General features: G+C 35.5%; 1 protein-coding gene across 1 annotated transcript in view; it reads left to right on the forward strand.

The window, feature by feature from the left end:
• Positions 1-14,719, forward strand: part of mfsd4aa (major facilitator superfamily domain containing 4Aa) — a 49,378-nt gene extending 34,659 nt beyond the window's left edge. Inside the window, exons 5-10 of the mRNA XM_039748502.1 lie at positions 1,100-1,215; positions 2,100-2,273; positions 5,236-5,383; positions 5,893-5,963; positions 11,538-11,658; positions 12,689-14,719. Coding sequence (XP_039604436.1) covers positions 1,100-1,215; positions 2,100-2,273; positions 5,236-5,383; positions 5,893-5,963; positions 11,538-11,658; positions 12,689-12,744 — 686 coding nt within the window. The 3' untranslated portion in view covers positions 12,745-14,719. The remainder of the gene's footprint in view (positions 1-1,099; positions 1,216-2,099; positions 2,274-5,235; positions 5,384-5,892; positions 5,964-11,537; positions 11,659-12,688) is intronic.
• The last annotated feature ends 409 nt before the right edge of the window (positions 14,720-15,128 follow it).

The following is a 15,128-nucleotide window of genomic DNA, read 5'->3' on the forward strand; positions in this document are numbered from 1 at the left end:
GTACCTAACTGAAAAAATAGGAATAGCAATACAAATGGAAACAACAAAATGAACAGAAATGAGATCTATTGTAGAAAGGCAAAATATAGTAGAATTCCTCAGATCTTTGAACTTGGTATGCATATTGGCAAAGCAAACAGAATTAGGTATGGAGTTTTGAAAAGGATGTGTCAAACTACTAAATGTAAATTCAGCAATATTAGTGTTTGGCTTTGAAACAACAAACAGACTTTGATGTGAAGATTTTCGTTATCTCACTTGTATTTATAGAGTGTGCAACTTAAAGAAATGTTATGAAGTGTTGGTGAGTTTGTAAATTAATAGTATAACTTGACAGAAATCCAGTGCAGGTGGGCTAGCTAGTGACCAATAAAATCGCTTGTATGAGATGGTAGACTTGTAGTCTGTTGATACTTCATGAAGGAAGACAGTTGAGAAAAGAGAACTACTTTAATCTACATGTGTGGAGAAAGATCATAGAAAGACCTTCAGCATCTGAACAAGGAGTGGAGGGTGTGGACTTAGGTGATATAGTGCAAATAACACAGTGAAGGTTTGAATGTAGCTTTTTAGCTGTGCCGGAAATCCATTGTTTTTAGTATTTAGTTAAAGAGCACTTGCGTCATCTAAGCACTGATGTCACTGAGACAGTTGATGAGCTTGTCTTTGTCAGTTGTACATCTTAGAGAATTTATTTCATTTATGTTGAACTGAATCTAAAAAGAGTAAATTGAATTATTATATTATGTTGATAGACAAATTAACTGTTAAAGAAAAGTGGTGAGATAATATGGAGGTGAAGTTGTTTATAGTTACTGCAGTGTTGCTCAAAAGGCAGTCTAAGGTAGCTTTGTATTCAACAATGTTAACAGCAGCAGTCTAGTCACTTGAGGATTTCTATTTTTTGTGCTGTACATATTCCATTTAATAGCTGGCTTGGATCATCAAAACTACACTATAATGGTTTGTAATAGAGAAATATAAAGAATTTGCTCTGGTACACAACCTATCCTTTGCTACATTTTTGAATAGACCTGGTCAGAGAGAAGCTGACTTTGGCAAATTCACTTCACTTTTTTCTTGTTTGTGTTACTCGTAGGTCACGGTAACCTCTTCAGCTGCTGCCAGAGTGAAAAGATAAAAGATGTTCCTTTTTCTTTCTTTGCAATCCATGCCCTTGGAGGATTAGTTCTTTTTATGACTGATGGTCTTGTGGTAAGATTTCCTCTCTCAATAGTTCAGGATTCTAAGTTATATTCTCCATTGTGTACATTATACTGCATTTTGCATGGGAACAAATTAGTGTTCTGCATTTTTTTTGTGTGGCAGTGCTGTGTAATGCACCATTAATCAGACAGCTAGATAGAAAGTTTGTAAACAACTGGATGCATTTCAGGGTTGCAGGGAGTTGGCTGGCTAACCTGCCCCACAAGATTTGCTTTTTTAAACTGAATACTGGAACAAAGACTTCCTCTCTGTGACATGACAGTCTACAGTTGGGTTGAGATACAGGGTGTGGTTGATAGCATTTTAGATAGATAGATACTTTATTAATCCCAATTGAAATCATTATTGGAAAATTAGCTATTTAAATAAACATTTACAGTAGTCAGGTAGTCTTCATGCAGTGCATTATCTATTTGCGTTGAAACAAAACTGGAAAAGAGGTGTAAAAAAATTTAATTGGGATTAATGGGAAAGGAAAGCAAAACCGTGAATTATGCAGAATTTTAAATTAGGCATCAGATGAACTCTGTGGCTGGGCACAAGGATAGAAGCAACACTTCAAGGGGCAATGGTCCATCACAGAGCACACTTGCTTAGACTGGACAATTTAGGGTTACAGGTGTGGGAGAAAACCTAAAAAGACATGAGTGTAATGTTGAAGCTCTGATTTTTTGATACCTTGGAGCAATGAGGCAGAAGGTTTAACCACCATGGCAGTAATTAATGTGTAGGGAAAGTTTTGTCTCGTTATTAATGTTTGTTCAGAAACCTTAACTTAAATTGTATGTAATGTTTTATAGAAAATTATTCTATCCAAATTAGGGAAAGGAAGTTGGTTCTTTTGAAATAATAATTTTTTTTCTTTTTTCTAGGGTGTGTATTCTGGATTTGTGTACAGCTATGCAGTTGCTCCTCCAGTGCATCTTTCACATAAAGTAGCTGGCTATCTTAACAGTGTCTTCTGGGGTGCTATTACTGTGGGTCGATTGATTTCCATACCTTTGTCATACCGTTTTCGACCAGCTACTTTGTTGTTCTTTAACTTGGTGAGAATATACTGTTTATGAATACAATAAGGCATTGCTGTACATGTCAGTCAAATCAACAGAGAAGTACAAACTGGAAATTGTTTAGGTTAGCTTTTTTTCTTGTTTTGGGAAAAGGTGAAAAGGGAGAAAAAATACAATGTAAAATAGTCCTGAAGTGACATTTCATGCTTCAGTGTTTTAACATTAATGCAAGTGGATTGCTTTATTTTACAAAGAATGATTTTCCCTTTTTTGGCTTTAAATTAAAGTATAGAAGACACAATTGAAATGCTTAAAATGATGTTTAGGGTTAATATAGACACTAAGCTATCAGTGTTGTTATGCTATAGATATATAAGTGCAAGACTGAAATAACGGTAGTACATTTTTGTTTCACTGTTCACTCTTAGTTATTTTGGTTCTGTACGTTACCATAATGAATTTTAAATGAAACAACTCAGATGCAGTTGAAGTGCAGACTTTCAGCTTTAATTCAGTGGGGTGAACAAAAGGATTTTTTTAACACAATCTCTTCATTTCAGGGGCTCAAAAGTAATTGGACAATTGACTTAAAGGCTATTTCATGGGCAGGTGTGGGCAAGTCCGTCATTATGTCATTATCAATTAAGCAGATAAAAGGCCTGGAGTTGATTTGAGGTGTGGCGCTTGCATGTGGAAGATTTTGCTGTGAACAGACAACATGCGGTCAAAGGAGCTCTCCATGCAGGTGAAAGAAGCCATCCTTAAGCTGTGAAAAAAGAAAAAGCCCATCCAAGAAATTGCTACAGTATTACGAGTGGCAAAAGTTTGGTACATCTTGAGAAAGAAAGCAAGCACCGGTGAACCCTACAATGCAAAAAGACCTGGACGTCCACGGAAGACAACAGTGGTGGATGATCGCAGAATCATTTCCATGGTGAAGAGAAACCCCTTCACAACAGCCAACCAAGTGAACAACACTCTCCAGGGTGTTGGCGTATCGATATTCAAGTCTACCATAAAGACAAGACTGCATGAAAGTAAATACAGAGGGTGCACTGCAAGGTGCAGGCCACTCATAAGCCTCAAGAACAGAAAGGCTAGATTGGACTTTGCTAAAGAACATCTAAAAAAGCCAGCACAGTTCTGGAAAAACATTCTTTGGACAGATGAAACCAAGATCAACCTCTACCAGAATGATGTCAAGAAAAAAGTATGGAGAAGGCGTGGAACAGCTCATTATCCAAAGCATACCACATCATCTGTAAAACACACATTTCATGATACAGATGGACAATGACCCAAAACATACAGCCAAAGCAACCCAGGAGTTTATTAAGGCAAAGAAGTGGAAAATTCTTGAATGGCCAAGTCAGTCACCTGATCTTAACCCAACTGAACATGCATTTCACTTGTTGAAGGATAAACTTCGTACAGAAAGGCTCACAAATAAACAGCAACTGAAAGCCACTGCAGTAAAGGCCTGGCAGAGCATTAAAAAGGAAGAAACCCAGCATCTGGTGACGTCCATGAATTCAATACCTCAGGCTGTCATTGCCAGCAAAGGGGTTTCAACCAAGTATTAGAAATGAAAATTTTATTTTCAGTTATTTAATTTGTCCAATTACTTTTGAGCCCCTGAAATGAGGGGATTGTGTTAAAAAAAAAATGCTTTAGTTGCCTCACATTTTTATGCAATCGTTTTGTTCACCCCACTGAATTAAAGTTGAAAGTCTGCACTTCAACTGCATCTGAGTTGTTTCATTTAAAATTCATTGTGGTAACGTACAGAACCAAACCAAAATTAGAAAAAAGTTGTCTCTGTCCAAATATTTATGGACCTAACTGCAGGTAACTTGAGAAATCCAAATGACTGGATTTCAGTTTCTGTTTTATTAGCTATGCTGATTTATGTTGGTCATTTGATTAAAAAAAAATATATTGAGATATAAAAGATATTGTGGCCTTTTAATATTCATAGTTTGAATTTGTGCACATTTATGAGAATTAATGCTTCTTGACTAGTGAAATTTATATTTTAACGAAATTTGATAATGGTTGAAAAGAAAAATTGTTAATAAAGAAAACATTTCATGCCTATGTTCTGTTAGAAAATTGATAAAATGAAGTCATTCATTAAGTTACCAGGGTTGCATCTGTATTTAGTTTTATTTTTTAACTGCCTTTAAAAGTATATTTTTTGAGAATGTTCTTTTTTTTTTTTTTTTGTTCATTTAATGAATTATAATAATCAAACTAATTTCTAAACAATGAGTTGCCTTGATTAAATGCTTGACAACAGTATTCAGAAGAACAGACCAATCACATAGTGCAGGGTTCCTTGTTATATTTTTATTTGATACAGTAAAGGTACAGTGTTGCCCGAGTTTCTTGATAATGTAGCAGAATGAATTCAGTTCTAAAAGTCCAAACTCAAATTTGAAAACTGTGATTACAAAAACAAAGAGGAACCAAAAGTATTCCACACTTAAGAGTATGCTGTAAAAAGTAGGTGTTTTTATGTAGTCTGTCCGGGTCTGTTTACTGGCTTTTGCCTGTTGCTGGGATAGGCTGTGACTCCCATGGCTGTGCTGCTGGGTTCAATTAAGTATGTATTAAAAAACATCTTTTTCAATAATAATATTCTCAAATAATGCAGACATTTCACCAAATTGTTGTGTAATGTCTGTATAACAGATTCAAAGGGAATAGCACAATCGTATATGGGAATTCAGGCTGCAAGCTGGAAATAGTAACAATTTACATTTTTTTTCTTCTCAGTCTTTTAGTCTTGTGAGATGTTATTGCCAATTACTTATTATATACTTAGTTTCATGACTATTGAACTAAGTTACATAACTTCCCTGTACAGTGTGTTCCCCAACATTCACTTGCATGATTTTTGCAGCAACCTGTTTCATAGTAAGTTAAAATGTAGTCATTGATCTTTTCATATATTCCTAAATATGTGTCATCACTTTGGTTTTCTTGTTTCTTGCAGAGTGGAGTGATTATCACAGTTTTTCTGTTAACGATCTTCTACAATAGCAGTCCATTTCTTTTTGTGGGTACATGGTTTTTGGGCATGTTCGTCAGCAGTGTTTTTCCCTGCATGGTTGCATACACTGAAGATATCCTTGAGTACCAAGGTATTATACCCTTTAATGCCTCCTACATATTCAACATGTTCATAAATCAAGCTACAGCAATGAAATATAAAATGCAGTCAGGTGTAACTGAAAAGTATAAAAAGTATAAATAAAAAACATCCTTCACATTCTGTAGCACCATCTGTACTTAAATATAGTAGGATAAATACCATACTACTGTGCAAAATTGGTAACAAATTTCAGGACAGTCCATGAACACTGAATAATTTAAAATTTGTTATGTAAAGTATGGTGGAAGATAAGGAGGGTCTGGGTAGTAGTTTTTTACAATTTATTACAGATTATGTAAAATTACCTATAAATGCACGTGTATATGTGTGTATATATTTTATATATTATAAAATAGATACATGTGCTGATGTGTATATCTGTGTTTCCGAAATAAATGACAGTATAGATAAATCAGGTTTGTTGTTTCTTGTGGATTATACATTTACTGTATTTAAATGTCCCTATTTTCACTTGTATGATGCTTTGATTTATTAAAGGATGTGCCACGAGTGTTTTGGTGACCTTGGCAGGATTGGGCGAAATGGTTCTTCAGTTGATTGTTGGAACAGTAAGTATTTCCTCTTCATTCACATTTGAAATAGGTTGAGATACTGGTGTCTCGGTTATTATACATGATATTGCACCATATATAATATTTACTTATTTTATTGTCAAACACGCAAGTAAGAGTTAATCTAAAGATTACAGAAAACAACAATTACTCAAAGTTCAACAAGATGCCCTTAGCTGTGGGATACTGTCTCTCAGGTATGGTAGTGTCTTTGCTACCCCTCTCCCAAGTATTCAATGAACCAACTGCTTTTTATACTCTCTCTTTTTTTTCCCCTCTCAAGCTCCTAACTCTTCATCCAAGATATCACCTTATTTCCAAGCTCAAAGTAACTTTGGTCAAGAATTGCCTTTAAATGCCGTGAAGAGATCACAAAATAAGATCTAAAATCACTTCAGGGAACCAGGCTGTCCTGCAGCAACAGGCTTCCCAGGCTAAAGGTCTTAATGGCAGCCCTTCATGGTATTCTAGCCATGAGTCCCAATTAGACCTGAAGTTTAGGGTCTCCAGGGCAGATTCTGTGATTACAACAGGAGTAATGGCACTGGCTTCCATAGTTTAATTGGTTAGCTGGTTGACTATTCTTAGTGTAAGCTACCATATCAGTCTTCTAGTTTCTTGGGGGTATATTGCCTAGAGCACCATTGTTTCTGTCGAGAAATCCATACAATATAGAGTTTTGTTTATTTAAAAAAAAAGACGTGTTTTGAAATTTACAGTATACCTACATTGTCATCAAAAAAGGTATAAAAATATCCATTAATAAATGGCATGGTAGACAGAGAAGTGTGGGTTGGATCGAAGAACTTTTAAATGACTTGCTTTGACAAGGTTTCATGCTATGGTATGGTCACCCTCTGAAAACTGACAAGGTTGCATGGAATGTAGGTGTGTTCTTTCAAAACATTATATAGCAGGAAATGTTTGTTTAGAAATATTAAAGATATCAATTATCTGTTGAGTATCTTTGCCACAGTTCCCCAGGCTTGACTGCTACATTTTTGGCCATGTTTTTGTTGATTTGTTTATAGTATTGTAATGTGTGATTTATAAAATATACAATTCTATGTTTAATTTTGCCTTTTTTGATTATTCCTTTTCCCCTATTTCTCCTCAAATTACTTAATAATAAGATAATGAGAGAATGGCCATGTTAATTCGGGATGAACTAAAAAGTTATATCTATGAATATGTTCTATATATGTTGTTTTTGGGATGATCCATCATTCAGTGGATTTATATGTTTCATAAAATGTTACAAAATATAAGGTGTTGCAAGGGTTCTTCCAGTTGGGCAAGATTTGGTGGTGAAATACCAATGTAAAAAAGCAAAGAACGATCACTGAGGAAGGCTGTTGCAACTGGAGTAACTCCAAAGGGGTTACAAGATTGGGGAGAGGGGTGCTATAAAACATCCAAACGTTTCCAGTAACATAGTTAAAACAGAATTCCAGAAAAGTCTGAGTTGAGGACTCTGCATTTTTTTCGTAAACTACAAAGAATACATTCCTTATGAGAACATTTGTACGCTTGTTACCTGTGACAGTGAACATAAGGTCTTCTTCTGAATGTGTTTTAAGAGTTCTTATGCTGTTGTCTGTCTTGGAAACATAATCTGATACCAAAATGAATGTAATTCACAAATATATTAGATTATTTATCCCCAAGGGGAAATCAACATTTTATAGAAGCTCTGAAAAAATATATAAAAATAAATATAAAAACAAACAACAAACCCCACATTCAGCTTTATCTGACATGTACGGCACAGTTGGATTATTTGTTGCATGTTGGTCTTGCATTGTTTTTTGAGATTGGAAGAAAAATAATTGTTTATTCATCATATAAGCTTTTAGAGCATTTTACTTTTTAAAACTGGACTTTCACTTTTACTTTTTTAGTTTGCATGACACATTTTAATATAATTTGATTACAGAATAAGAAGGATTTTTAATGCATTGGTTGGTGTGTTCCTTTGTTCTAGTCTAATTGTGTGGTTGATTCCTCTTATCGGGTTAGAGTCTAACATTAAAACACGTTTTTCACCTGAGGAGAGAGAAATGTGATACTGTTTAATTATAAAATGAACATGGGCAAAGCTAAATCTGAAACTAGACTGATATGTAATGTTGTCTTGCATTTCAACTTTAAGTAGGATTAAATAGCAGACTGCTTATGCAGCAAACAGAGAATTAAAATAAAAAAGGAACTAACTGTGTGCCTTAGGGGAAAAGGTAATGTGCAGTCATCACATGGTTCAGTGTAGCACTAAACGCCTTGAGCTTTACTGATAAATATTCTCGCTCCCTTTCAGATATCTAAAATTATTTTCAGGTTAACATCAACCTCTTTAAAAACTCGTCATAGCTTTCATTATTAAGTGCAGAGCACTTTTGTTCTTAATGGAAATTTATATCAGTAAAGAAATATGAGTGGAAAAGAGTACTCTGTCCATCAAGACTTAATTAACACTATAAAATATTTGAGTAATGCGTATTATAAATGAAAGTTTATTCTACATAAAAAGTTTGTCCCTATAGGTGTGGGGCCAGACAGCAACTTGTCCCCTCATCTATCCAGACACCAAATTCAATGACAGCTTAAACAACCAGCGGATAAACGCATGGAAAAGCTATTCAATAGTGTAATTAAATACACACTCATTAGTAATTAAAGCTAAATAAACAAACATTGTAGGGTAGAAAAGGCTTTCACAGTGTTCTTGGTAGGCACATAAGGTATCAAGGACTCAAAACAGTTTGGGAGTTTGCAGCTTGATTATTTGATTCATCAAGAAATGTTACTGGACATTTTGTAGTTGACTTGAATCGGCACCATATTCATCCAAAGCTGACTCATTTTATAAAAATGTAATTTATACAACTTCAGCAAATTGCTAGTTATGTAATAAGGGTACCCTTATAATTTTTTTACCCTTGGTACTTCAAATTCTAAAAGAATTTCTTCAAAATCGGTATAAAAGTTCCTTCATCAGCAACCGATTAATCTGTTTTTGAAGTCTCTGGGTTTTGGCAATCTGAAACTTCTCCTGGTGGGATTTTGGTGTACGGCAGAAACCAGTCCTGGATGTTCTGTCCTCTGTTTCAGACATCCACACTCGTACATAATACAACAATTTGGAGTTGCCAGTTAGTCCAACATTGTATCTTTAGACAATGACAGAACCAGAGAGTCCCTGAAGAGAAACTTGCATGGTTTGTTGTTTTCTTTTATCTTTAAATGCATTTCTTTGGAAAACTGTTGAATGGAAAGGGGTAGGGAATTGCATAATCCTGAAGCTTTATGACTAAATGCTTGATGGCCCAGTGGCCTGTAGATAGATAGAATGCTAATTACCCCAGGGAGAAATGTAGTGTTGGGGACTAAAGTCATTCATCCTTAGGAGACTGCAAATTGTAACATGGTGTATAGTAATGTTGGAAAGGTAGATTTTTTGTATTTTATTTGCCCTAAGAGGAAATTTAAGATTTGGGGCCACTATCATGAAGAACTTTACATTTAAGCAATAGAAGCTTATAAGATGGTGAAATTTAACAGGCAACCATTGCAATGACAAAAGTGAAGTAGTTCTTCGTTCCCAAGGTTTTGTGTGAGTTAAAGTTCTAGATGCAAAGTTTTGAACATGCAGTAATCTGTTTAGTGCTTTTTATTTAAGCACCAAATAGTAGAGCCGTCTCTTTTATAAACAATCAAAAATGGTTTCATATGCTGGAGTGCACTCCATTTTTAAGCGTAATTTATTAACAGTAATGTGTGTTGTGCAGTCCGATTACTCTTTAAGGTAACAATTTTGCAGAATTGTCATGTTTCACAAAGAAATAGCCAGTTAATGTCGGTGTAACACTGTGCATGTACGTACTCGAACTGTCTGGAGGAGGAGGAGGTTAGTCATGTATGTATCGTGCAATCAAGTGAAAAGAACTGCTGTATGTGCTGTGGGGTAAAGATAATCCAACCTGCTTAAGGTCACAATGATTATTGCAGAGCAGCACTGGGTGTATGGCAAGAGGCAACCATGATAGACCGTACGCCGATTCTTTGCAGGACTGAATTGCAAACCAAACAGAAAAGTGTGCGCTTTGTACAATTCACCAACAGAAACCTATTAATAAAGTGTCAGTTTGGTTTTAATCCAGTTATTTGCTATACATTTTCAGAAACGGTGTGTTTAGGGGAGCAGCAGCCAGTTTTCATACCACAAATTTTAGGGGACTCTGAGTGGGGATGGAAAAAGGGATGGATGTTATTTACTTTACTGCACATGAAGAATTAAATGTATTTATAAAAAACAAGAAAATTATTAAATTTGGATGTGTTTCTGGTCAATTTCATGAAAGTTCATATGTTAACTTTAGGACTGAGTAACAAATGCTTACAGTTGTTCATAAAAGACAAAAAAAAAATAACACAAGTTAACACCTTACATTTTATAATAAGTAACTATATAAACATTTTACTTACAAATATAGGGTAACTAATGAATAATGTAACTCAAGTTTCTTTTAAAAGTAGCATTGCCAACATGGTTCACTGATTTTGCAGAAACCATTAGTAGCATCAGTTCAAAACAACAAGATAAGCTGTGCAGAGGTTTTGTGATTAGTGCATTCAAAATTGTTAGGGAAATATTCTAGTGTTCTGGCAAATGAATTTATTTCCTCACACACGGCCTTGTGGTCATAACATAATACTGAGCAAAAAGTCAGTAAAATGATGCTGTTATGTAACTGCCTAATGCTACGTATGATGTTGTAAATACTGGAAAGAGTGAGGGCTAAACTGTAGGAAAAACAAATTTTTCAGTTTTAATAACAAAGGTCTTGATAAGAAGAACATCAATCAATTTTTAAATATTTCCATTATTGTCAAATTTCATATTGCTCTACTTGTGCTTACAATCACTGGATAATACCATACAACTGATATTTGATTTAATAAGTAATGAGCATCCTACAGAAAGGTGAATGTCACTGTAAATGGAGTAGATTTAATCCCAGTCTGCTTTGGTCATAACTTGTGCAGTTATCATGGCTTCCTATAACACTGCTGTGTAACTTCACCCTTAGGTGCTCCGCCTGAAGAACTTTGTCACTAAGCTGCATAGCAGAAATGTTTGAAGTAATGTGAGATCAGCATAGATACACTGATACTTAACTAAGCTGCTAAGACAGTTACACCATAGTAAGACACCAAATGACCAAATTAACTCTGATATACAGTAAATATCATATCATTACACCTCCACCACAACATTATTTGAGTCATAAGGTGCTCTACAGTGGTTAACATTAAATTACAGTTTTACAGTATATAGTTTAAACTGCTTTTGCATCCATATTCATGGACTTACAGCTTTTTATCATACTTTTACAATCTTTATGTAATGTTTAAGGTGAGTTTCTGAGTTAAATTCAGTGATTCAGACTAATGCTGACATACCTTCTTTATGAAACTGAATTATATGATTGTGAAATTGCAGTAGAATTGAAAGTCTTTAGCTGATGTTCTTTTTTATTTCTTTGTCCTCCTTTCATGTTATTTTATCACCAGGTCATCTACAGTGAAGGTAGCTACAGCTTCCTCATGTGTGGCATAATTATTGGATGCTTGGGAGCCTTAATTTACCTCATGCTGTTCTTTGTTCAACGGATCCATAGGCACAGCACCTTGGGTAAGACCTGCAGCCCATCGTGTATTTTAGAAGGCTCCAAGTTTCTGAGCGCCCTAGTGAACTTATCACTGTCCATGGGCAACAATATGCTAAACCAACCGGAAAGGCTTACAGGATCCTGAATTGTATATTATTTCACTGAAGTACTCTTAAGATGATCAATACAGTTGTGAGGCCACATTTATGAAACCATTTGTACCTTTACAGTGTTAACAAATGAAGAGTGAGTTAAGCAAAACCTGAAATTACGAAAAGAATACATAAAATAGATGTCCACTATTGCATTTTTTTTTTTCTTTTCCATTCAGGATCCAAAGGCAGCAGAGTAAACTGGTTTAAGACTAAGTTGCACAAAATAATTTTATGATGCAGATGCATTATATTAGCAGTGTGGTTAAAAGTAACATTTTGAGGGCTTTCACTCCTTTCTTGGACAACATGCTGGACCAATTTTATTAAAGCTAAATAACATGAAGTTTAGAAATATTTTTCTTATGACACTGTATTTCAGTTACACTGCTACAATCCTATCTTATCTAAAATGCTTTCCTATCAATACCTTGTGTGGCTAAACTGTTTGCTCAAGCTTGTAAGAAACATAATTGGCCCATTTTCCTTCCATAGATTCCTCTTCTTAGTATAATTTTGACTAGTTAACATACATTCACAGTCTTTGATAGTTTTTGGGCATTCCTACCCTGGAAATACGTGGGTTGTGCTCAAATGATTGCTTGCCCAACTTCAATTAAAAACAACAAAAAAAAAAGCCCAAAGGTATTGTAAAACAGAAAATATCTATCATGCAGTTGTAATTAACCACCAGCAACACTGGTCTGTACAATTGTGTAATTGGAGGAAGATGATTTGACAGTGGTTGGATGGCTGGATAACCACTTCAACTGTTCCATTTTAAAACAGTAATTTTATAATTTGTAAGATAACAGTCAGTGTTTGATTCAGTACAGTATTACGCATAGGATTTGCCTACTCTGGTTCTCTTATAGTCTTGCTCTCCCCTACTTCATTCCAGGTACCTCCAGTAAGCCGGCTCCCCTCCAGGAACCAGGGTCACAGCAAGTAAACTAAGGCGGTGGAGAGTCTAGTGTACAGATGAAGCACAGATGAAAAGAAGGCAAGGAGTGGGGTGGACATACTGACATGAATGCATCCCTCTGCACCTTACCCCTTTTCTAACACGTTACCTTGAGATGGCACCTTAATACCCTAATCCATTTTCACTTTCTCCATTAGATTATATTAAATAAAATGTTATTCCATTCCCCTTATTTATTTTTTGGCATGCCGAGTTTGTTTACAGCACCCCTAACTTTCCTACTGCTGCCTGTAATGAATGTCTTGCTGTAAGCTGATTGATTTTGCTAAAGCAGAATTTTTTTTTAGCAGGCCATAAAACTATTGGACAATTTGAACATGCTGGAGCCCTGAGCATGCTGTTAAAATTCAAAAGCTATCACTCACTGCACAACCCAAAGGTAGCTTTTCTACTTGCCTGTCCCAGTTTTAGTTCTCGGTGATTTACAGCAGTGTCTGGCAATTGCCTTAGGATTCAGAAGTAGTTTTGCTTAGGACTCACTGCCTTTCATCAGTCAGCTAATGCCACTTACCACTCTTCCTCATCTTCAAGGAAAACTTACAAGACTGGCATTCCTTAACCTTCCTGCATGGTCTTCCTTTGATTGTTCTGTGTAATTTTTGTTTTATTACTTTTCCTTTTCATTCTTGTTATGTGCCACTGGAAGCTGCAACACACTGGGAATCCATTGGCCAGGCTACATATGATGACTTTGACGCCAATCAGATTAAAGGACAGAGGCTTGGCTCCTAGGCAGCATTGTTGCTGTCAATTTAAGGGCAATCACCCAACCTTGCCAGGGCACTTTATTAATGGAACAATACAGCAGACAGAAATATATGAAGGTGAAAGATATGGGTGTGATTGTAATTCACAAAAAGAGAGGGAGAACATTTTAACTTAATGCATTCAATTTCTAGTAACTTGGAAATAGCTTTTATCATGAACACTTTCATCTAATAAAATATTGTATGTAGCACTTTAATTTGCAATAAGGTTTTAGTGATTTGATTCTAGCCAAATACTTCACTGTGGTTTTCACAGCAAAAAGCTATAATGGAGTATGATAATTAAAACAAAATAGTATTTGAATTATGCACAGTAAAAATTCTACCGTGACTGGTCATTTTTGTTTATACACACGGATGATCTAAGGTGACAATAGTATTGTTGATTTAGTAAATTCTGGTGGAGATTAAGCCCCAACATTTATAGAATGGCAGACAGCAACAACTCCATGCAGAAAAATCGGTGAGCCAAATCAGCAAGTATTTTGCATTTTCTAAGTAGTTTTATGGTAAGGCAAATCTGTCATAAAAATAAGTTACTTGTGTTTTGGCATAGAAAGAGATGGTTTCGGTTCATCAAAACAGAAATGCTAATCAGCCATCTGCAAAAACTACATCTGCTCAGCTAATTAAGTGAACACAGCCTTCAAATTAATTGGCACATTTATTATGTTTTTTTGTCATTTACTAATTAACTTTAGTCTTGAAAGTTTGCTAAAGGAAACTGGTAATATAATTTAATGTTCTTGCAGAGCTGTCACTGCAGTATGTGGTTGGCTGAATTCCTCAGGTACACATACACAATGCATTTTTGCTAATTTCTTTAACATACTGAGTGAGTTTATTTTGATCTAGGAGAAGTACGCTTAAAAACATCTTCACCATTAATGATATACTGCTACATTTAATAATAATTTGACTTGCAAAAAATGTTTCTTGAATCATTACTATGTGGTCAATTTATGCTTTGTCAGTTAACAACCTGTTAGTCATCCTCACTACTGAAAGCCTTGGGTACATTTTTTTTTTGAATGAAAGACTGAACTTTGAAGTAATAAATGCATTTGCAAAAATTTGGTTATGTACAGGTATAGTGTGATTGGTGTAAATAGTAATGAACACTGGTATATGTTAAAATATAAATAAAGGTGTTTCACAAGCGTTTTCTAAATTCAATACAGTCCTTGCACATGGTGTTTTCCTTGCGGATTCAACTGTTTTATTTTCAACTGTGCTACCCCTCTTGAGAATGGCATGTAGGTAGTATATTACTCAGATGAATGCTGTTAATGAAATAATCAAATACATTTTATAGTCAAGTTCAAGTTGGGGAGCATGCACTAGTACAGTGAGTTGCCGCACCCACTACACGACAAAACAACCCGGGATCCCGGTTGGCAACCCCCCAGGCAGACACGCAGTCCAATCCCACCCGCTGGAAATGACCCTCTATCTGCCGCAGCCAGGTGTTATGTGGGCGACCCCTTGGCCTGGTCCAGCCACTCGGGTCCCCAACAATGAGGATCTTACGAGCCAGATCACCCTCGGGGAATGCACCACATGGCCGTAGTGCCGTAACTGACGCTCCT

The sequence above is a fragment of the Polypterus senegalus genome, chromosome 3 (assembly GCF_016835505.1).
Source record: "Polypterus senegalus isolate Bchr_013 chromosome 3, ASM1683550v1, whole genome shotgun sequence".
Classification (NCBI taxonomy): domain Eukaryota; kingdom Metazoa; phylum Chordata; class Cladistia; order Polypteriformes; family Polypteridae; genus Polypterus; species Polypterus senegalus.